At 33.9% G+C, this 24,546-nt stretch overlaps 1 protein-coding gene across 7 annotated transcripts in view; it reads left to right on the top strand.

The window, feature by feature from the left end:
• Nucleotides 1-24,546, top strand: part of PDLIM5 (PDZ and LIM domain 5) — a 211,599-nt gene that overhangs the window by 165,652 nt on the left and 21,401 nt on the right. For all 7 annotated transcript variants that reach the window (XM_012724204.1, XM_012724209.1, XM_012724205.1 and 4 more), the window contains one exon: nucleotides 18,876-19,050. In XM_012724204.1, coding sequence (XP_012579658.1) covers nucleotides 18,876-19,050 — 175 coding nt within the window. The remainder of the gene's footprint in view (nucleotides 1-18,875; nucleotides 19,051-24,546) is intronic.

The following is a 24,546-nucleotide window of genomic DNA, read 5'->3' as shown; positions in this document are numbered from 1 at the left end:
TCTATTTACAATAGGAAGACATGGAACCAACCAAAAATAGATGATTGAATTAAAAAGAGGTGGTATATATACACAATATTACTATAATTATAATTATAATAATAATTATAATTATAATAATTATACATGGAATATTACTCAGCAACCAAAAAATAAATTCATGCCTTTACAGCAACATGAATGGAACTGGAAGGGATCTTGCTTAGTGAAATAAGCCAGAAAGAAAGAAATATATACCATATGGTCTCACTCATCGCAGGAGTGTAAGAGGTTGGGACTTGGGGTTGGTAATGAAAATACAGTAAAAATGAAAACAATGAACAACTATAAACCAGAGACATTTTTTTGTGGATGGGAAGGGGAATGGGATCAGAACTTGGGTGGGAAGAGTGCAGTGGACTATGGTGATGGCACACGGGTGAATTGGTGGTAGGAAGTCCATGGGGATTACAACTGAGATGGAAAAATGCACAAAATTAAGAATGATGTGGGGGGGGGAGTAAAAAATATATTAAAAAAGAAAAGAATTTTTTGGCCCTCTCTGGTGGCGCAGTGGGTTAAAGCACTGCACTAAGAAGCTAAAGCCACTTCCGCATGAGTTCGATCCCCGCCTGCCCCGGAGGTGACCACATGGCATGGCAGACCTCTCCTGACCCGCCCGCTGCTCCCCTCAGCAGTGTACTTCATCTATCTGCCTGTTCTGCTTCCCGCTTTATCTCTGGTGAATCCTCTCACCCTCCACATCTCTGGCCTGTACCCCAGTTCTGTACGAATAAATAAATCTTTAAAAGAAAAAAAAAAGAAAAGAAAAGAACTTTTTTAAGTATTTAAGTTTGTCTAGTGGGGATGACTAATGTAGTTATCAAATGGTAGGCCAAAAAAGAGGAAAAACTTCATTGAAAGAGCTATTTTGAAGTTTTAAGACCTGTGAATGTATTTTGAGTTTGTTATGGATTTCAAGATTCTCCACTGACATTCTGATTTTAAATTTTATATCATTTTGCTTGTTGTATTATATAGTTCTTATTACCTTGGGGGCTTTCAAGAATAGAATGTTGCTATACTAGATGATAAGTAAGAACCAAGTAAGCTTATAATAGTACTAGAGTTCAGATTGATATATTTTCCTCATATATATAGTTTCTCAGGCACATGGTTTTACCAAGACCAAATATTTTAGATATAAAATATTATTTAAATTCATAATTTCATAATCTGCATGAAAGTTTAAAATAACAAAAGAAATAAGAATTCAAGCATGAGTTTTATGTAAGCTAGCAGTGGTAGTTCCTATCCTATTTGCCCCATGTCTTTGGTAGTTCTTCCATAATTCCTAGTTCTTCACAAATATTCACTTGATGTAGAAAAGCTCATTAAAAAAAAGTATGATTCTCTGCTTACTTTTCAGAGTTAGGAGTTTGTACATTATTAAGTTATATTTGAATGTACTATATATGTCTAATAGATATTTTGAAACTTTTATCTTGTATTTAATTAATGAATATATTTTTAAGATCTTTGTAAATTTTGGCATAAATATTAAGAAATGATCCTGTTTGTATGTAAGTGATGTAATTTGTTCTGTAATAGTTTTTCAAGATTCTCTTTACATTATAGATACCAGTTTCAGCGTTTAGTTCATTAAACAAAAGTATGTGGAGATACATATACACACACACACGCAATATTTGTATTACTGTCTTACCAAACGAAGTCAGGTGCTTTTAAAAAATCCAGTCTTTAAATCATGAAGAGCACATCAGTTTTCTAAATTTAGTTTTATTCAAAATGAAAATGACTAGTAGAATATAAGCAGTATTTTGCTAAATCAGACCTATTGCGCTGCTCCCATCTGGTGAAGAATAGAAATACCTGCTTATGAATTTAGAAAGCCAGAGATGGTCCTCCAACAAGCATTTTGAACATTTAATTGCTTTATATATTAAAATGAGAGTCTAAAACTGTCCATAACACTGTTGTGAAGTTTAAATAAAGTGCTTGGTACAGAGAGGGTACTCAAGAAAGGTCAAGCTCTTAACCCTCAATTCATTTTAATGATAACATTAACAGCTTAGACAAAATGAAGTGACTTCCCCTAAATGAAAATGTTTTATGCCTTCTGCTGCCCACACATTAAATTTTTGACTTCCTGTCAGGTCTTCCTGTCCCTGTATGACCTGGAGTAACTTCATTCACCCTTTTTTTTTGAACATTGTTCCTCATGTTCCTTATAAAGAAGCCACATTAAAGCTTATGAGTTCATTCCATCCCTTGGGCATATACCTCTGTGCTTTGTACAAGCTCTTTTTTTATTTGAATCCTTTTTTACCCTTCTATCCTAACAATTTTTTATTAAGTCTTCAGCACCAGTTTTCATCTTTGTGAGCCTTTCCTGAGCCCTCCAAATACAACCCATTCTCTTTGTTCCTACAAATTTTTGATACTTGCTTACTATAGCATTCATCATGTTCAGTTTGTTTACACTATTTTTACATCTCCATAAGGACAGGGACCAAATCGTATTAATCCTTTTTTTGCAGCACATAAACAATACCTGCTACAGTTTATGGGCTCTAGATAAATGTCACGGAGTAAGCCAGTGGGCTGGATAGTTCAGTTTGTTTTACTTTGGGTATCTCCATGTGATTTGAGGAGTACATGATATATTTGCTAAGATATTTTCTTGTCTGTACCAGAAGTGAAATTCCCACCAGTCATTGAACAGAGGTAGACCATGTACCAAAGTCAGCCACTAAAAGAAGCATATGCCATTATCCTTGAGGCATTGAATTCCCATAATACTTCAGAGTTATGAACCTGAGCCGTCTTGTAACTATATAGTATTATATAGTTATAACCATATTTATGACTATATGTATATAATTTATAAACTGTATTTTCAGTGGTTAAAGAAATTGTAATAGATTGGGTGTCCTATGCACAAATTTAAATTTAAATGTGGAAATTTATGGCATATAATCAAAATAGCAGTGGAGCACAGAGAAAGCACTAGGGCTATTCACTTGTTTTGTCACTGTGTACAAATTAACTTGATGTAAAAAAAACTAGAAAATGTAGAAATTAGCAACAAAAAAAGGTACAAGGAAGAGTAAGAACAGATTATGAAACTAATGTTAGAAGGTGTGAAGAATCTAGATCAGTAGAAGGGGAAAAGAGGCAAAGTTAAAATAATTAGTTGAGGTAGCATGTATATTTGTTTCTTGTGCGGTCATACTCATGCAGGAGGAAAGTGTTAGTGTTTGTGTAAACCTAAAGTAAATTTCCTTGAGTATGTTCAGGAAGAGGCCAAATTAAAGAGGGAACAACATGCAAAAGCATAAGAATGCAAGAAAAAAAAATGCTCAGACAAGTTGACTTCTTGGAAGACAGGGCTAGTTTTGTATGTTCAGGACTTAAAATCAGAAAGTTTGCTGGGCCAATTAGTAGGGCCCCGTTCTAAAAGGACTTTGAAAGAGAGTGGGGATTGACCACAAAGCTATTAATGGATTTGGAATTGGTATGGGATTGAAAATTTGCATTACTGAAAGATCATTGACTTCATTATACGATTAACATTAGAGTCCTGAGCCTTTAAAAAAGTGTTGCGGTAATCCAGTGTGGAGAATGTGATAATGAATAAATATACTGTGGACATTGGTAGTTATAATAGAGGAATTCGTAGGACAAGATGTTGGAGACCAGCTCCAACTGTCGAGTCAATAGAGGTTGCATAGCTTGTGTCAACAAGAGAATATACTGTAGTTAAACACATGAATCTGACTGGGGCCCCAGGGAGCTTGATTCCCCATGAAGTACTTATGTATCCTTTGTTAAAACAGAACTAAGTAGAGGGTTGTATTTGGCATGGAGAATTTTACTTGGTTCTAACTAAGTTAAACTAAGGCACACAAAATTTGATGAGTTGTATAGGTGTTTTATTGAATATGTAATTACAAATTATAAAATTGAGTGAATTGCATCCTGAGCTGTATATGAGAAATAAATTAAAGTTTACTTTTATAACATAAATGGTTTCAGGAAAGTACATTTATTATCCCTAAATCAGTATTTTCTAAATTTTGACTTTATCAGTTCTTTCTGCTTACTGTGAGATTACTAGCTTTGTCATGATCTTCATTGCATTGGAAACACATGATCTCTGTTTTGGAATGGATTTAAACATTTTAAGATGGAAAAGAAGCTTTTTCTAGACAAGAAATCCTTGAGTCATGTCATTACATGTAGTTCAGAAAGTTTGAAGTCCACATAGCTTTAATTTCTTTTTTAATTATAGGGATGTTTTTTCTTTCTCACTTTTAAAATGTATTTATTTTTTAAAAACATTCGTAATGCTATTTAATAAATAAGTTATAATTACTTATTAAGAAAGTCATAAAGCTATACAATATTGCTTAATATTCAATTCTATATAAGACAATGTATATTTCATATTTTCATAGGACCTAGGAAAATAAGTCTCTGTTAGTTCTTCTTTTGTAGTTTGTGTTTATGTGTGCTGATATTTTTCCCTTTGCTATTTTTCATTAGGAGTTACTGTATCACATTACAACAATGCCACTCCAGCCTTGCCATAACTGTATGTGTACACAACACCCTGCTTTATTCTTGCAGCCACAGATTTTGGCCAGAAGTTACTGAATTTCTTTGGCTTACTTTTTCTGTTAAATGTGGCCAAAGAGCTGTACAGACTGAGGAAAGTAAAGGCATTTAGTTGTTGCTATGGTGACATACTCAGTACATTAGTAGTGTTTTTGTCATATAATACTAGATAATTTTTTTATACTCTTCAATAGTATCAGTTTTTCTGCATTGTAATTAAGATACCATTTCATTTATATGATTCAGATTTTTATACAGTCTGTACATATATAAAATATGTGTAGATATATGTAACAGAAGGTTTTTACAAGTGAACTACCTTTGTCTTTATGAATCAGTTTAAAATAGGTAGTAAAAGTTACAGCTCTTAATAGAAAATCAGATTTGTAAAAATTGGCATTTCTATTAAAAAATGGCTTTGTTGGCCCTCCCTGGTGGCGCAGAGGGTTAAAGCATAGCACTGAAAAGCTAAAGCCACTTCCGCATGAGTTCGATTCCTGCCTGCCCCGGAGGTGACCACATGGCGTGGCAGACCTCTCTTGACCAGCCCACTGCTCCCCTCAGCAGTGTATTTTGTCGATCTGCCTGTCTGCTCCCCACTCTGTCTCTGGTGAATCCTTTCACCATCCCTGCACCTCTGGCCTGTACCCCAGTTCTGTATGAATAAATAAATTTTAAAAAAAATGGCTTTGTGGTTTGAAGATACATAGTATAAGTCATTTATAAACAGAAAAGTTGGGATTATTGGAAGACATTTTTGGAATGTTGTAAATTGCTTTTGTTCAAATGAAAAAGGAGGAAAGACAAACTTATTTTTCACAATGAATAATTAATTTTAATACGTCACACTCATCTTGAGGATTGTGAACATCACCATTCAGGCAATTTAAAATTATTATTATAAAAAGTCTGAAAGGAAAGAAAAAAATGTTCTTTACAATGTATGTATTTATTTGCATAATAAATAATTTATGATTTATGTTATTTGGAGTTTGGCTGCTCTTAAAAACTTCGTGTTAAAGTAAATGGTATATATTGTTTTATAATTTTAATTTTTAAAATTTCTTTTTCTTCATTATATATAAGATAATGCATTAAGAGTTTAAAATAGCACTATTTTAGCAGTGATACTAGTGTCTGAGAGAAGTCAAAAGAGTTACAGGGTCTTGTAATAATTTAAACCCATTTATTTTGATGAAATTAGACAGTTTCATGTAGTCTTACACCAATAATATATATTTATGGAGTATTAAATCTCCCAGGGATAGTGTAGAAAGGATTCTTGCCTTGCATAAGGAAAAGGATTTTTGTCTCCCATAAGGAGAATAACTAGCAACTACTAAGACCAAAGTATTGATTACTGATACCCAAACTCCATTTTTAAAATTTAGCAATGATAACAGTTAACGTGGCCCTTTATCATAGCTGCTTCTAGTGTGTGCTATATTGTAGCAGTAAGGAAAAGTTTATTTATTAGGGACAGAGTTTTGGAGAAATATAATGTATTCTTTATTTTGTGCCAAGGAAGACTAGTGAGATCGCATTAGATCAAAGACTGAATGATGTCCATTATAGTTACAAGTGGTATATAAAATTCTATCTTTTATTTGAAGTCTGAAAGAGATAGGAGTGAGAAAGGAAATTACTGTTTCTACAACATTCTAAATTTCATTTTAGGCTTTATGTTACAGTAATAAATTGAGATAACAAGATTTGCTTAGCTAAGGTAGGTAGATTTATTGGTTCCATTTTTTAATTTTTATATGAATAAATAAACTGCTACTAGTTGCATATGTTTCAATTCTCTAATAATGTTTTATTGCCATCTGTTCCTCTGTGTTTTGACATCATTAAACTAAATAGTTGTCTTTTCATAAAGGCCTGACCAGAGCTGTCCATTGTCAAAACCATGGTGTGAAGCATGTAAATATGCTCTTTATATAACAGATAGAATCATAGTAGGATTCAGAGAGAAAAAAATGAAAGCAATAACCATTAGCTGCCTTCTTTTCTTCTAAATGTTCTTTTATTAGCATTTATTTCTATCTTTGAAATTTCTCTGTGTTAATGAAATGGACAGTGGTGAAACTTCCTTTTCCCATTTCCTTTCATCTTAAGATAGAATAATTAGACTTTTTATAACATAAGATACTTGGATCTACTCATGCTTTTCATAAATAATGACTACATCTGACAGCCAGTTGAGCTCTCCTGTAGGAGGAGTGGTCCTTAGTCTTCCTCCTGTACCTTCAGGCCACTGAGGATCATATCAGCCCTGTAGGACTCAGCCCAACTTCTTGGCATGTATCACATTCAAGATGGAGTGGGCAGTGCCCCTGGAGATGGCCAGTACTTTGCAGCTGGTTGAAATTCCCTAAAGACTAATTCAGGAGTATGAGTGGGATAAGAAATAGCCAAGGAAGAGGCATCCTGTGCTGCTGGAGGTGGATGTCTCAGGAGGGACCCCACTATGCCCTGTCTCGGGATGTTTGTTCCTTATCAGCTGTGGTATACTCAACATGCTACTGAGTGATGAGGAAGACCAGATTTAACCCCCTCAGGAACCAGTTTTTTTTTGTTCTTTGACCTTCTTTATCTTGCTTATGTATATCCCATATGCTAGTTTTATTACATATATTCCTAACCCTTCACACACTGATATGCCAAACACACAGTGTTTGTGAGCTTGGTGTCATTTTTTTTCTCATTAAAGGTTTAAGGCTTAATCTATGTTTTTATTAATTGACACTTATGATATAAACTAGGGGTTAGCAAACTATGGCCATTGTTCACATCTGCCCCACCACCTGTTTTTGTAAATAAATTTTATTACAGCCATGCTCATCTGTTTCCATGTTCTCATTGGCTCCTTTCCTACAAGGCAGTGTTGAATAGTTGCAACATAAACTATATAATCTAATCATCTTGCACAGTAGATGAGGGATATGCACACCCTGGAGAGCACCAAACCTAAGGCACTCTGATGACCTCTTTGTTGTGACCAACACTGAAAAGAAGCTAAACTCTGTGGGAGCAGGTGTCTTATTGGGTTTCTCTTTTTATACTTGAGGAGCTTCTAAATGTAAAACATTGTATGTATTCATTGTATGTATTCATTGTATGTATGGAATGAACAGATACTTTATTTTTGTTTCCTGTTATTGACATAACATCAGTTTATAACACTGGTTAGATATCAGGAATAAGCTTTCATACCTCTACAGACTATTTTGCTTACCATTCCTATCACCAAATGTACAGTCACATCTATCATGAACCATTTAGCCTCCCTCTACCAATTCTCTCCCCCAAACTTCACTTTGGTAGCCACCATTCTGGTGTCAGTATCTAAGTTGTGTTTTGTTTGTTCATTTACTTCTTTTCTTTATGTTCCACAAATGAATGAAAATATGTGGTATTTGTTGTTCTTTGTGTGACTAAGGCTCATCTCCTCAAGTTCCATCTGTGTTGTCACAAATAACAAGATTTAATTTTTTCTTAACAACCAAGTAGTGTTCTAGTGTGTATACATAAATCATGTCTTCTTTTCAATACTTCTTTATGTTAACTATTTAAGCTCTTATATCAAAGTAATTCACATTTAAGAAACATTTTTACACATTCAAGGAACTCTTAAGTAAACACTCTGCTTATGTTGCTCATTTAACCTTCTCACAGGTATTATTGTTGAAGATGATAGAAAAAGAAACTAAGACCCAGAGTACTTCTAAGGCCACACAGCTAGAAATTACCAGAATTAAGACCCCAAGTATATCTTTACATTAGTTCATGCTAGCTATACTGTTTCCTACAGCATAAAATATGATTAGTGTGTTTTCCCTTTCAAAGATATAAAATGCATATGTAACTTTGCACTGACAAATATCATTTTATTTCCAGGATCTAATAACTTTGAGATAGCTTTTCTGCAGAATTGTTAGTAGCTATAGCAATATAAGGAGTACCTAAGTTCTGTTCTTCACTTAGATAATATTGTTTACATCTTAAATTTTCCTAACTTTTCTGCTTCATTTTATTTTTTTAAACTACATTTAGTGAATTCTATTTATATGAACAGTTCACACCTGTGATACATTTCTTCTTTATTTTTGAGACTAGGTTGCTTTTTCTAAGTGAGAAAGAGATGAAAATTTGTGGGGAAATGTAAAAATCATTCTGATCATAGTTTCTTTGGGGATAAGATATGCCAGAACTCTAGATATAATGTCAATATAAATATGTCTTTACGAAGAAAATTCTACAAATTTAATATTTTTAATTTAGCTTATAGATCTATATGATTTCACCAAAGCTCTTACATAGTATCCTTGAGATCATGAATTGTATCTGAGTTTGGTTTTTGTTTTAAAATGTATTTTACCTGAGTGTGTTCTTTTTTGTTTTTTCACCTTTTTTCTTAATCTCCTTCTCCTTTTTAACATGAAACATTGAGCACTCACAGTTGGAATATGACCTAACCTTCTTATTATAAAATTGGAACTTGGAAAAGTGATACTGAGATTAGTTAGAAGATCCTATATATATTCTGATAATTTATTTTTAATTCAACAATCACAAAACTAGTTATTAGAAGATTTTATAGCTTTATTTTTTAAGGTTCAGGCTGGGTTTCTTTAACTCATAACTCTAAACAAATGGGCATTTTTTTAATAAGGTCCCTTAGTGGAGAGAAAGGCAAGTCTGTATCCCAGATTTTGGTGATGTGCAGTACAACAAATTAAAAAGGAAGTCCCCATATGCCCTTTAATTAAGACACTTTAGATCCAGTTTAATCTAGCTTCTTGAGTTAAAAGGCTGGTTGCTAATGGAAGAAACTAACCTCCTGAAGTTGCAGAAATATTTGATACTTAGCCTTGAGTGCACCTGTTCCAATTCTTTAAGGCCTACATACCAGCATTCTCCACTGCTTAGCAAAATGATAATAGTTTAATCTGTTGAATTTTGCTTTTAATCACTGTATAAAAAATAATCCTTGATTCCATTTAGTAAAATTTGCACAAACTTCTCCAGAAAGTACTTTCCTCTGATCCTAGATCTCAGCTTAACTTTACATTTTTCTGTTTTCACTGTTCTGTTTCCATAAATTTTTATGATTTCATGCCTGGACTATGAAGAATAGACTATCATTTCTTGCTTTCAACATAAAGAGCCTGACAAACAGAATACACAGATTTGATGCTTCTTGAGGCCACCATCTGTTTGAGATCATTGGAAGGGGGCAGGAAGAAGCACTTGCTGTACACAATCATAAGCAAATGTTGCCATATTGCTACCCAATTTAGTATGTGTAAAATTTCTACCATACCTTTGAGAACACATTCACTGAGATGTTGCATACAGTACTTATCTCTCCAAGGGTGCCAGCCTGTCACTTTGATGTAACCTAGTTATTTATATGAGTTTGGCATTAGCCTCAGTATTTGTAACAGGAGCATCCCTGCAGTTGACCCAGTTGTCTTTCATACCGTAAGCCATGCATTTGATTCCTGTCTTGGGCTCTTAACATTTGTCTTTTCCTTGAGGGCAGGGGGGAGGAGTAGAGCGCCTTATTTCAGCCTTATTTCTGATTTAGGAGTGGAAATTACAGTGAAAAAAAGAAATACACTTGGTGGTTATCCCTAGATTTGCTGCCATAACTTTCTCTACTGCTTTATTTTACTTCAAATGTTGTAGTTGAAATGTTTACATAAATGCAGAATTTGTACAACAAAATGGATTCAAATTCTAATGCTTTCAGCCTGTTTGCTCTTAGCAAGAGTTTTAGATCTACAAATATCTTTTTCTCTAAAACAGTTTATATAAATATGAAGAATTTAGTCTCAAAACATGTTTTATTTCAAAAATTGTGCAACTGTTAATGTCTGAGAGGTATGCGCAATCAGGTTTAGGGAAGGAAGTAACAATTTTGTAGGAACCTAAGTTTACAGAATACATATTAGCCTTAAAAATGATAATCTAAGCTGTTTGACACCAAAATAAATTAAGAAAAATAATGCTTTCATACATTATTTCTAAATTAATCCTAGCAGGATCATTAAAGATATTAAAATAGCAGAAATTAATCATCCATCTCAATTATCACTGTTCTCTCCTAAATCAGCTCATAAAAGTTACTACTTCTAGATTTAAATCACATTTAAAGATAACTCCTTTATATTTTCATGTAGCAAGGCCGTAACAGGCAAAGAGCTTGGCACACACTAGGTACATAATAAATACCTGACAAATGGATATAAAGGAACATACTATAACTAAACTATGGAAACAACTTATGTGTCCCAGAACAGATGAATGGATCAAAAGGATGTGGTATATTTACACAGTGGAATACTATTCAGTAATCAAAAAAGATAAACTCATGGCATTTGCAGTAACATGAATGGAGCTTGAAAGGATTATGCTTGATAAAATTAAGTCAGAAAAAGAAAGGCTAATCCTGTATGTCACTCATATGTGGATTATAAAGTACAAAGTTAATAGTCAGAAAAAGGCAGGCTATAAAATTAATCCTTGATAGCAGACAACAGAATTGAAGAACCCATCATGGGAGCAGGGAGAAAGTGTTATAACAAAGACAAAAGGAAGCACAATGGTATATGTGGTGGAATATGGTTGAGTTGGTGGTGGGTGCTCTACCTAGTAGGAGTTCGCCAATATTATCTCTGTTAAAAATAAATTAATTTTGGCCCTCTCTGGTGGCGCAGCCAGTTAAAACACAGCACTAAGAAGCTAACGCGACTTCCGCATGAGTTCAAGTCCTGCCTGCCCCGGAGGTGACCACATGGCGTGGCAGACCTCTCCTGACCGGCCCGCTGCTGCCTCAGCAGTGTACTTCTTAGATCTGCCTGTTCTATGCCCCACTCTGTCCCTGGTGAAGCCTCTCGCCGCCCCTGAGCCTCTGGCCTGTACCCCAGTTCTGTATGCACAAATAAAAATAAAAAAATAAAAAAATAAATTAGTTTAAAAAATGAGAGTAGAATAAGGAAGCAGAGAGAGGATTTAATGTGGGAAGGACTAACCTAGTGTTGTTGGCATTGACAATAGCTTAAGGGACATGAACCATAGAATTGGGGCAGCTTCTGAACATTTGATAAGCAAGGAAGTAGATTTTCCCTAGATGCTTCAGAAAGAAACAGTGCTGCCAACATTTTGATATCTACCTAGTAGGAAATTTATTAAATAATAATGTGTTGTTTTTAAGCCAGTTAGTTTTTGGTAATTTGTCCTAGCAGCAATTGAACATTATTATTAGTAATCAGAGAAAATTGTCTACTTGGCAGTGTAAAGAAATTTTTGTTTTATTTTAGGTATGATAGTGGTGTAATGATTAAGTTTTTTTAAAAAAAGAATATGTTTTTAGAAGCCACACTAAAATATTTGATTAAATAGTAGAGATGAATTTGCTTTCAGAATAGATAGCATGGAATAAGCATGATATAATTGAAGCATAATCACTTGTAAGGTGATAACTTACTAAAATTTGATGCTTCTCCTTTATTAGATTTTGCTGGTTTTTAAAATAAGGAGTTGGTTCTTTAGCACCCTGTAAAGGCTCAGTATGGTTTTCAAACCTGTAGAATTATTGTAAGCTCAGGGTTTTAAACATGCTAGGTAATTTGCTATTAATTTTCATATTGTCTCATCTGCTTTGCCAGGTCTATTTGATACAACTCTAGTAATATTTGATAACTCCCTTGCTTTCTGATTTTACAAGAAATTCTAGAAGTTCCTTCTTTTTTGTTTTTGTTTTTGTTTTTTGTCCCAAACCTAAAAGCAGTTTTCAAAAGGAATCTGATTCCTTTTAGTAGACAGACAATAGATTTGGTGCTACAGATTTGGTTCAGATTAAAGTATTTAAGTAATAATCCAGAGTCCGTCCCAGGCTCTAGAGACATAACAATGAATAAAAGACAATGTCCTGGTTTCAAGATATGGCAAGAGATAACAAAAAGCAGTATGAAGAATATAAAATATGTTAAATGGTCATGGGCGTTATGCAGAAGGATAAACCAATGAAAGAATTTGGGAGATGCATTGTTTGGGAAGGGTTGCTCTTTTTTTTGTAGGATGTTCAGAGAAACCTACATTGATGGAATAGCCATTGAGCAGCAAACACTGGAAAAAGATTTACAGGCAGAAGGAACAGGAAGTACAAAGACCCTGAATCAGAAGCATACTGTATATTTAGAGAATATTAAGAAAACTAGTATGTGTCATATGTAATGGGAAAGAGAGTGTGACAGATCAGGTGAGAGACCAGGAGTCTTAGTCTACAGGACCTTTGGTTCTAGTTGAGTTATGAGTAAGAGAGCTGTTGAAGGTTTCTGAGTCAAGGGGTAAGCATGATCTATTTTACTTTTTACTAGCCTCTGTGTTGTTGGCAACGATAGAAGCAGGACCTATAGACCATCACTGTTATTAAGTCAAGCAAGTGATGATGGTGATGTAGAAGATGTAATATAATACAGAGTCAGTGATAATCCATCAGGTTTTGTATTTCTCATATTGTGTGTAGTTCATCCTCCAACACCAAACTTGCTTTCCCACTGAATGATATGTTCGGCACTTCAAAAGCACATCTAGTGAGAACAGTCTCTACCTTAAGGGGTACCTACAAATACCTGTGGAAACTTTAGTGTTTTTATTTTGGGGTTGGGGTGGATATCATCCCCAGGCCCAACTGATTGATGATGTTGAGTTTCCAAATAAATTTGGATATGCTGTGGTATTTTTTTCAACTAGTGTATACAGCAGTAATATCTTATTGAATAATATGACTTGAACCAAAAAAGTTGGCTTATGGATTTTATGCCTGTTTAAATACAGTCTGGCCGGGTAATATATATATTATAAACTTCACTTTTTTTTTTTTTTAAGTGTATTGGTTTAGAGCTAATAGGTTTTTTTGAAGAGGGATAGAAAGCAAAAATATTAAATAACTCACCTTTTTTTTTTTTAAAGATTTATTTATTTGTGCATACAGAACTGGGGTACAGGCCAGAGACTCAGGGGTGGCGAAAGACTTCACCAGAGACAGAGTGGGGAGCAGAACAGGCAGATCCACGAAGTACACTGCTGAGGGGAGCAGTGGGCTGGTCAGGAGAGGTCTGCCACGCCATGTGGTCACCTCCGGGGCAGGTGGGAATCGAACTCATATGGAAGTGGTTTCAGCTTCTTAGTGCAGTGTTTTAACCCTCTGCGCCACCAGGGAGGGCCATCACCTTATTTTTAATACAGTTAGAAAACATCTATTTTCAGAGAATTCTCACATATATTCATACATCTATTGGTTTTCCCCTGTGATTTCTCTCTGGGAATGATTTATATGTCTTTTAGTGGGCTCAGTTATTTTTGTAGAACATAGTAAATTAAGTTTTAATCTTTTATGTATTACATATGTAATAGTACATCACAATATTATACAAACCTCCAGTAATATACTTAGGTGGTCTCTTTGTATTCAAGTTACTTTAATAAACTTGACAATCACTTAGTTAAAGCTTTGCAATGATTAGAGAAAAAAACTAAATCTCTGGTTAACGTTGTTTAAAACTTGTGTTTACTAATTTGCTAAGTAATACAAACTTACATTATATGCTTGGGGGGGGCGGTGAGGGAAGCAGTAAAGATCTTTCCAGAGTAAAGAATTTTCACTTTTTCTTTCCAAATGATCTACCACCAAGTTTCCCTCAGTAACAAGGGTAGGTATCCAACTAAAGGAACATGTGGTTCAACTTCTAAAATTTTCATATCTCTGAAAGAGAGGGTTTATTGGTAGCAAATTAAATTTCATGTTTAATAAACCAGATATCTGTTTGCTTTTTAAAAGAGTATTGCCCCTAGGAATTCTCAGATTTCATCACTGATAACTATTTTAAAAACTAGCAACTCTGTGAGGGTTGTCTGTCTTTTCTATGATTAACTTGGCAAGTTTATATATTATACACAGAGAGCATTTTTATGTGTTCCTTGGTTTTCCTTGTAATTTATTTATTATTTATGCATTATGCTCACTAAACTTAGGCTATCATCATAGTGCTGAAAAACCATAGCATTCAGTAAGTCTGAATGTTTGTTATTCTAAACCTTTAGAAGAAAGGTTTAGAGAAACCAATTTAAATTTAATAAAAGACATTGTCACCAACACCATTAGTTTGGAAATTAATGTCTTTAAATTTCCAGATGAATTGTGTGTGGTGTTAAATGTATCATAGAAAAGGAAAAAAAAAAAAGATTTTCAATCACTGACCCAATGGTTTAGAATAGAATCATAAAATGAAAATTGTTCAAGATTAAAACTAAAAAAAAAACTTGAGCCAAGAACTAAGTTTCTACTTAGTACTCTCACTGTAACACTTGATAGACTCACTTGTTATTCAGTTAGAATTAGTTACTTAAATTTTTTGTGACTTAGATACCCAGAATATGAAAGGAGGATAATTCAGTGCTTCTATTTAATAGCTGATTAGATTTTTTTTTAAAAAAAAAAAAAACCTTTTTATTGCAAAGTAGATTAATACCTTTAAACTGCTATTGCTAAATAAATGTATATATTTTTGTAAATTAAAGGTGAATTTTATTATGGAACAAATCTATTTTACTCACTATACTGCCCATGAAAGACTGTTTTGTTTTGTTTTTTTTCTCTTTATGATAGTGTTCTCTACCGAAAGAAATTAGAGCTGAATTGTGGTCCTTCTCCTCTCTGAAGTCCTCACATTCTTATACTTCCCTCTCTCAATAAGCAGAGGCCAGTTGGTACTTGACTACTCTGATGTTGTCCATTTCTATACTAGCATAGTGAAAAACTCAGCCTGAAGAAATGAAATATCACCTTATTCATTCAAGAAATAACTGAGCCTTGAAAATATTTAAGGGTTTCTAATGAATAGGGCTTGTGTGGCTTTGTGTGCAGCAGAGATATTAGCATTATAGAATAAAACAGAAGTGTGAGAATTTCTTCCTTTTGCAAGGTGGTTAAAATGGGGCAGTTAACACAAAACAAGACTATTCATCCCAAAGAAAGAACAGTAGTGAGCTTAGAGGCATTTTAAATGTGATTAAGACACGTCACATGTTTCATGTTTAAGAATGGCTTTTTATGTTGTTAGTTCCCCATGTACCTTCTCCTTGAAGCATGGGCCAGATGGATTATGTCCCATTTTACAATGCCCGATGGAGAATTACTACACTCTCTTTATTGCTAAAAATGTCTCTGACTCAGTACTTTGAGGCTTAGGCATAGATAATGTGATAAAATAAAGGCATATGGTACATGAAAGCATTAGACTCTCTTTGAGGTCTGATTTTCAGATTTTTCCATTGGTAATGATCCTATTATTTGAAATCCTGAGCCTAATCTACTTTTGAAAACATATCTATGGTGGTCTTCAAAAAGGCACAGTGAAATGACTTAGAATTTTCCCTTTCCATTTTCCATAAATTTTGCATTTATAAAACAGTTTTCTGATAGTGGGTAGAAGTATAGAGCTTGTTCCCATTTTTTAAAGGAGTTTATCACTGATTTAAGGAGGAAAAGTTTATCATTGATTTACAGGATTTTAATAAATAGCACATTGTAGGGGGTGTTAGAGTGAACAAAAGAAAGATTCTAGCTGGGATGATGAAGAGGTACTGGAGAAAAGTGTGGTGCTTTCATGAGCTTTGCAGATAGGAAAACCATAGATTACAGTGGCTAAAGGGACACTTCATTGGCTGAGGTTCATAGAGTCAAGTTTTAGCCTGGCCTGTTTAAGAAACAGTGAGGATAAACTATAACTTGGAATTAAAAAGTTGGTAGCTGGACCTAGACTGCCTCAATCCAGTTCTCCATTTGTTGTGTGACCTTGGGCAGGTTTTCTCAGCCTCTTTTAGATTCAGAGAGAAAACAGTGGTGCTAATTGTACATAAATCATAGGGCTGTTATATAGGGCTTCAAACACTGATAGCCCAAGTTAAATACTAAGTGAATATAATCCAACATGGTGATGAGGGTAAATAAAAGATAAGATTGTAAAGAAGATTGCAGTGAGCTTATGGAAGGGTGGGGCTGCATATAGTTTTGAGCAGGGAGTTAAGAAAGTATTACAAACAAGAAAATATGATCAGCGTGTTTGGAAAAATAACCTAGCAGAACAAGTTAAAGAAGAAACAAGGGACATAGTGACTGATAATAGACCAGAAGATGACGCCTTCAAGATGATGACTCAAATGAGAAAGGGTGATTTTGGATTAGAAAAAGGGACAAACCTTGGAACCATTACCATGAAATAGTTGTTAGGAGTCTAAAGACTGTCTTGCAAGGAGGGTGTGAGTTAAGCCTGAGTCAATGGGAGAAATCAAACATAGATATTTCTAAGAACTGGTAATAATGTGTAATGAAATTGAAATCTCCTTTGAATATCTGAGTTTAAAGAACAAGACATGACTTTGAAAATGCACATCTGGTGCTCTACAAGAAATTAGGCCTGCAGATAGAACCTGAAGACACAGAGGAGAGAGTTTAATGTAAAAGTAAATAAGATAACGAAAAATAAAACACATAAAATGAAAATATTACCATAATGTTTTTCTATATCTCTGTAAAAGAAAATGTGATAACAAGAGAAGGAAAACATGTTCCTATAGTGCAACTGACTCAGTGAAATGTGGGCAATGGCAGAGCTCCCTGATTTTGCTAGGGAAATGGAAAGTCCAATTTCATTGCTCAGCTGTCAGGAAGAGTTTATGAGAGTTGTGCTGAGTGTTTGGAAACCCTGGGGTTCTGGATCTATAATTGTACATCAGAGGAAACAGGATTCATTCAGATGAGGGAGATTGATCCTTCCAATTACCCTAATTTTATCCAATTCTAATGACACCTTCAATATGGATCCTGTTAACAAACATACAGTTAATTTATTTTATTTGCATACTTTTCTTAAAAGATGTTCCTTTTTAATCTGTCTCTTTCTATTCCATTACATTTTAATTGCCTGTAGATAAGAAACAGGCCTTCTGATGGTTTCACTCTCTTATAGTTTTCACATTTACTCATCATGGATTTCATTGATTTCAATGATTTATTCAGTCAATAAGTCCAGCCACTCTATTAGTTGCAAGGGTGATGAATAAGTCAATGTTCTTACACACAGTGAACTTATTTAATTGGGGAAGAAAAGACACAGATACATGTAGTAGAAGCAATAATAAAGTCACTCAGAAAATGATGAGATGATGGAAGATAAACATTTAACAGTGCCTATATGAAAGGGACAGTAAGGAGTAGTAGTTCAGGGAAGATTCTGGGGGGCAGTTAACTTCTGAGCTGAATCTTGAATAGTGGTTACATGCACATAGGGAAGATAGGAAAATGACAGTGACTACAATATGTGCATAAATATACAACACAGTTTGTATTACACAAGACAGTTTGGTATTGCTGTAGCACAAAGCATGAAAGGCAAAGTGGTGAAAGGTGAGGCCATAGGGAGACAAAGCTGGAGGGATTTTTATGCAATTCTAAACAAGGTCAAAGTCCATTCAGTTGTTACATAGAAGAGGGACAGCTTTGAAATGGTTTTCTAAGTTGTAATAGGGCCAAATTTCAGGTTTAGTGGCTGTAGGGAGGATAAATTCAAGGGTAAGAAATTTTGATGCTGTTCCATATGGAAGGCATTGAGAACCTAAACCAAGACAACATTTGAAATGGCGATGAAGTGACAAAATTAAGAACAATTTGCGATATAAAGTCATATGTAATCAAACTGAGGAGAGAAAGGCCCTTGTATGATTCTGATGTGATTGGGTGACTGACTGCAGTCTATTTAGGGAATTTAGGAAGAGAGAAAATATAGGAAGGTTTTTTTATTTTCTTTTCCTTAACGTGATTTTTTTATGTTCCTGTGTTATGTTTGAAATTAATAAGTAATGGTTAGCAGTGATATTTAAATGACTAGAAATGACTAGAAACACCTTGCTATCAATATTTACCTTTACCCGTGTCTTCTTTAGTAGCAGTTTTTTTTTTTTTACATCTTATGACATCATTGCCATAACGCTCTCCTGTTGTAATGCTTGATTTTCTTTTCTGTTTATCCGTGTAGTCACAGTCCAGTGTCTGATACATAATCACTCCATAAATGTGAGGGAGTAAGTGGGTGAATAGATTATTTTAAAATGCAATACTATTTGATAATTAGAAAAAGCTTTGTGTGGTTTTTTCTCATTCTCATTCTTCCATTCTAATCTCCTAGCACCTTCTACTGGTAGAATCTCAAACAGTGCTACTTCCTCTGGAGCATTGGCTCTGGCCAACTCAGCAGTTGGGCAGCCCCAACCCAGTGACCAGGACACATTAGTACAAAGAGCTGAGCACATTCCAGCAGGGAAACGCACCCCCATGTGTGCCCACTGCAACCAGGTCATCAGGTGAGTCATTTGCTTTTGAAATTTCCTTAGTACTTACTACCAATGTTGATTTCTTTTCTTTTCTTTTCTTTTCTTTTCTTTTCTTTTCTTTTTTCTTTTCTTTTTTAGTATTCTGAAAGATGTGAAATTTTCTTTTTTAGTATTCTGAAAGATGTGAAATTTTATTAGAGAAATAATCTCACTTTATTTCTATGAAATAGTTACTGGTAGTTATAGGTAAACATAAATATGTATTTGATAGAATATATTTTAGTAAAAAATAATTCTGGCCTCTATGAAATTATTACTAAAAATACCATTGTTACTAGTTATGAAATCCGATTAAAACTAAGGAAAAATAAAAAATACTTTTTACAACCTCATATTTTTTTCAGAGAATAATACCATAAGGATCATTTGTCTCAATTTATTTTATAAGCTGCACAACTGAGGGTTTTTATTTAGATGAAAATAGCTAGTGACATAAAATTAAAAATTCTGACCACAAAGAAAGGATAGATTTTTGAACATGTAAGCACCTAAAAGAAATAACTGAAATCTATTCATAAATGCTTTATATTTTAGTTTAGGTCATAACCTGCTTCTTTAAAATTCTTTTTATACAAGTCTTTTTAATTGTCTCTTAAATTAAAGAGGAAAAAGAAGCCATAGGCCCTAAGTGAGCACACTGTACTGGCACTTTTTAACTATCTGAACATTTCTTAGTAAGTGGCATTTAAAGTATTATGAGGTCTGTATATGAATTGTGACTGCAGGAAACCCACCAGCAAAACCTTGGTGACCTTATTACCTTATTAGCAGTAACAAATGATGAGTTGAAATTAGTATTCAACCCTCTTCTTGGTCTTTATTTCTGTTGTTTTGAAATAATTGAAAGTGTCTTCTGTCATGTTAAATAAGATTAAGCCTTTCATTTGCATTTTCCCTCCCCTATTATAAAAGTTACATCACTGTTACTTAGGATAATATTTCTAGTTAACACCTAAAATGGAGCCCAAGGAATCTCAATAGTTTATTGTAAAGAACTAGATATATATATTTTAATTTTTTTTAATTTTTTACATCATTTCTCAGGACTAGATGTAATTTTAACCCTAAACCCTAGATACAATTTTCTCCTAAACCCACAACTAAACAGAAAGTATCAACACAACAGAGTATGTGGTTGCAAGTAAAATAGGTTTTGTTTTTTAAAGGTATTTTGTGTTCATTCTGACATTTCAAAAATATGAGAAAACAGAAAGCAGAAATAAAAGTTTTTATGTAATTCTATTTCCCAGGTAACTGCTATTGCTGTTTTAGTTCACATTTTTAAAATACACACTCATAAGAACAGATGTTGTTTTACAGAAATGGAATCATGATACAATATTTTGTAAACTGTTACTTTAACTTAAATTGTATTTGAAATAATGAGTACCTGCTTAATAATAATTAGTTAATAGGAGTTGGTGGTAGTAATTGTGACTGTGGGAAGAAGGAGAAAGTCAGTAATTGTTTCCAAAGACTAACACAGGTTCCAGTATGCAGACTATAGGTGAATGCTTGACCTGAACATATCACTCTGGCCATAATGTCAATTTGGTTAGTCATTTTCCTAAAAGTACTACTCTCAGGCCACTGCCTAAAAGGACCATTTAAACTATTACAAAATCTAGTATGGTACTGCTTTGTCCTAATAAGTAACATATTTTGAACTACTAATTCCATTTATTTGTTATATATTTAAGTTTACTGTTAATAAAATAAAAATACTTCTGACTTGTAACATTGCTTCTTATGTTTTGTTTGCCTAGATTTGTGTTTCAGGTGCTATATTCTGAATTAAAAGCACACCCACTTTGGAGTCACATAGGAGTTACTATTGTTATTTAATCGTCCTACCACATAAAATAAATATATTTTATTTTAATTACATGAGTGACCACCACTTACTGCTCCTCATCTGTTAAATTTTATATTGCTTTGGATTATCCCAGCTCTTGTAATCAGTTAAGCATTAAAGCTTCATTTACTAGGAAGTTAATAGGAACAGGGATTAGTCACGTCAAGATCACATAACAGTAATTAACATAGCACATTCATTTGGTGCTCAAATGTTAAAGCAGCTTAAATAGATTGTGGTCAGTTCAGAGACCTAGTCAAAGCATAATTCTAGTTCCTGGCCTTGGTGTCAGTATCACTTACCAAAGCAAGGAGGCATTAGATCAAGTGACATTCTCTTGGACACCTGTTTTAAACAAGCTGCTGTTTCAGGCTTGCTTGTTTCACTACAGACTACTGTAACCTGGCAAATGCTAAGAAGTTTAAGATTTGTTTTATAATTTCTATTATAAGTTTTCCAGAGTCTGTCATTTATCTTGTATAGTTTTGTTTTACTTATATTGTCTAAATACTTCAAAATTTCATAAACATTTAAGTAAAGGCAAGCTAAGGCAAATTTTGTGTTTTATTTATTGGTTTTGTAAACACAATCATTGTTCAGAAACCTGTATCATTAAATATTACTAGACTGGTTTTCTCTACACAGAACTTAGCTTAAGACTTCAAAAATTACTTTATGTGGATATGAACTTCAAGTTTTTCTTTTATTTATGTGAATCTTGAAAAGATTCTGTTTGTTTTGCCTAACTCATATGATATAATCATTACTTTATTTAGTTAGTTGCCTTTTATCCATACATCTTTCAGTTAGAAATTATAAGGAATTTTATTGAAGCTTTGATTAAGTTTGTTCTGAACACTTTCGATTCATTTTATGGAAGACTCTCTTTGACTCTGTATTTGTGAGTAGATTGCCTCTTGGAGTGTTCATATAATAGGAAACAGAACATGTAGCCAAAGCCAGTTTAGTTACCTTGAAATTGAAGTACCATAAAATCCCTTACTTCTTTCACAAAGATACTAAAAGCTAAATGTGAATTTTCCATTCAATTCCATGTAATACAAGTGGTCAGTAGATTTTAATGCTGTTACATAGAGCATTGAAGTAATTTCTAAAAATCTGTTGACCACTTAAGAAAACTGAGGCAAAGAAAATATACATATTTGCCTGAACTCACAAAGATAGTAAATGGTAGGCCCTGAATTTGAGCCAAGATGTGTTCATATAAATTTTGTTCATATATTTAACTACCACTACTTAGGACAGTGTTTTTAATATTACACTAAAAATAAAAACAAAAATGTAGAACTCTAAGTAAAAGTATGTTTCTAATCTTGTGCAAAGCAAATATATAGCCCAAAATATATTAATAAATAGTATATAACCTCTTATGAACATAAATACATACAGTAACACTAAGGAGGCAGAGAAACAATTTGAGCAGACCTATCATCACTTGAAGACAGGCAATATATCCTTTTGTTCATAGTGTTTCAATATGTAAGTGAGAAAGGAAGGAAATAGATAGGTTGTACAGTTAAAATTCCCTGTCTCCTTGCCAGAATGACTTTGTACCACATGCATTCTTAGAGGGCTACAAATATGTGCTTGGGGTTCATTTCCAGTTTTCTCATCTAGTGTAGAAATAAAGACTTTCTATAAGAAATATCCATTTTCTTTCATCACCTCCTCTAGATACCAGAGATACAGATATCAATACATTCTTTTTCCTTCAGGGGTTTACTATTACAAATGGAAATTATGTTCCAACAAAATTCATATGTTGAAGCCCTATCTGTCCATTACCTCAGAATAGGACTACTCTGAGGTCAAATGAGGTCATTAGGCTACCCATCTGTATAAGAAGAGCGAATTAGAATACAGACACACAGTGAGAAGTGTGTCAAGACACTTGAAGAAAATAGTCATGTATAAGCCAAGAAAAGAATCCTTGAGTATTAACCCTACTGACACCTAGATCTTGACTCCAATACTCCAGAATTGTGAAAAAAATAATTCCTGTTGTTTAAGCTGTCTCATCTGTGATACTTTGTTGCAGCCCTAGCAAACTAAGGCATTTAGACTTTCATCAAAAAAATACATACAAATGATTAGCCTTACCAACGTGTTGTTTAAGTAGAAATACAACCATAATCCCATGGAGCAAAGAGAAGAGCTAGTGATTATCTAGCTTCAGCACACCACTTTTTTTTTTACATTTTTTTTAGTATAACAGGTTATTTTTACATCATTTTGTGCCTTTCTCCATCTTAGTTGTAATCTCTGTGGACTTCCCATCACTGTTTCACCTGTGTGCCATCACCACAGTCCCATGTACTTACCTCCCCCCTCCCTCCCCAATTTTAATACCATTCCCCAACCCACCCCTGTAAAATGTCTCTGGTATGTAGTTGTTCATTATTATTTTTTCTCCCTGCTTCTTTATGCTTCTGCTATGAGTATTTTTCTTTTTTTTTTCTGACTTATTTCACTAAGCATAATTCCATCCAGCTCCATCCATGTTTCCTATTGTAAATAAAGCAGCAGTAAACATGGGGGTGCAGATGTCTTTTTGAATCAGTGTTTTTGTGTCTTTGGGTAGATACCTAGGAGTGGGATTGCTGGGTCATAAGGAATCTCCATTTTTAGCAGTTTGAGAAACCTCCAGTTTTCTATAGTGATTGTACTAGTTTGCATTCCCACCAGCAGGGCAAGAGAGTTCCTTTTTCTCCACATCCTTGCCAACATTTGTTGTTGCTACTTCTTTTAAGATGTGCCATTCTCACTGGTGTGAAGTGATAATTTCATTGTGATTTTAATTTGCATTTCCCTTTTTACCAGTGATATTGGACATTTTTTTATATGCTTGTTGGCTTTCTACTTTGAATCTTTGGAGAAGTGTCTTTTTAGCTCTTCTGCCTATTTTTTGATGGGGTTGTTTATTTTTGTTGAGTTTCATCAGTTCTTTGTATATCTTTGTGATCAATCCTTTATCACTAATGTTGTATGACAAAATTTTTTCCCAATCAGTGGGGTGTCTGACTATTTTTAGTAATGTCTCTTTTGTTGTACATAAGTTTTTAACTTGATATAGCCCCATCTGTTTATAGTTTCCTTCACTATCATTGTATTGGGTGCTGTATCTTTAAAGGTGTTACTGAGGTGTATGTCCTGTAGTGTTTCGCCCATCTTTGCTTCTAGGTATATTGCATGGTTTCTATTATTATGTCTAGGTCTTTAGTGCATGGTGCGATGTATTGATCTAGTTTCTTTTTTTTTTTTTTTTGCATGTAGCTTCCCAGTTTTCCCAGCATCACTTGCTGAACAAACTTTCTTTGTTTCATTGTATCTTCTTTGCTCCTCTGTCAAAGATTAGCTGCCGATAAACTTATGGGTTTATATCTGGTTTTTCTATTCAAATCCACTGGTCTCTGTGTCTGTTCTTCCAGTATCATGCAGTTTTGATTATTATGGCTTTGTAGTATAGCTTGTAGTCTGGGATTGTGATCCCTCTCTTCTATTTCTTTCTAGTCAGGAGAACAAACTACTTTCTTTTATTGGAAATGCATGGCAATAAAAAAGATTTAGTAGTGGCCCTTCCTGATGGCGCA

Source organism: Condylura cristata, unplaced genomic scaffold (genome assembly GCF_000260355.1).
Source record: "Condylura cristata isolate star-nosed mole 26May11 unplaced genomic scaffold, ConCri1.0 scaffold00012, whole genome shotgun sequence".
In the NCBI taxonomy this organism is placed as follows: Eukaryota; Metazoa; Chordata; class Mammalia; order Eulipotyphla; family Talpidae; genus Condylura; species Condylura cristata.
This window is presented reverse-complemented; position numbering and strand designations above follow the sequence as displayed.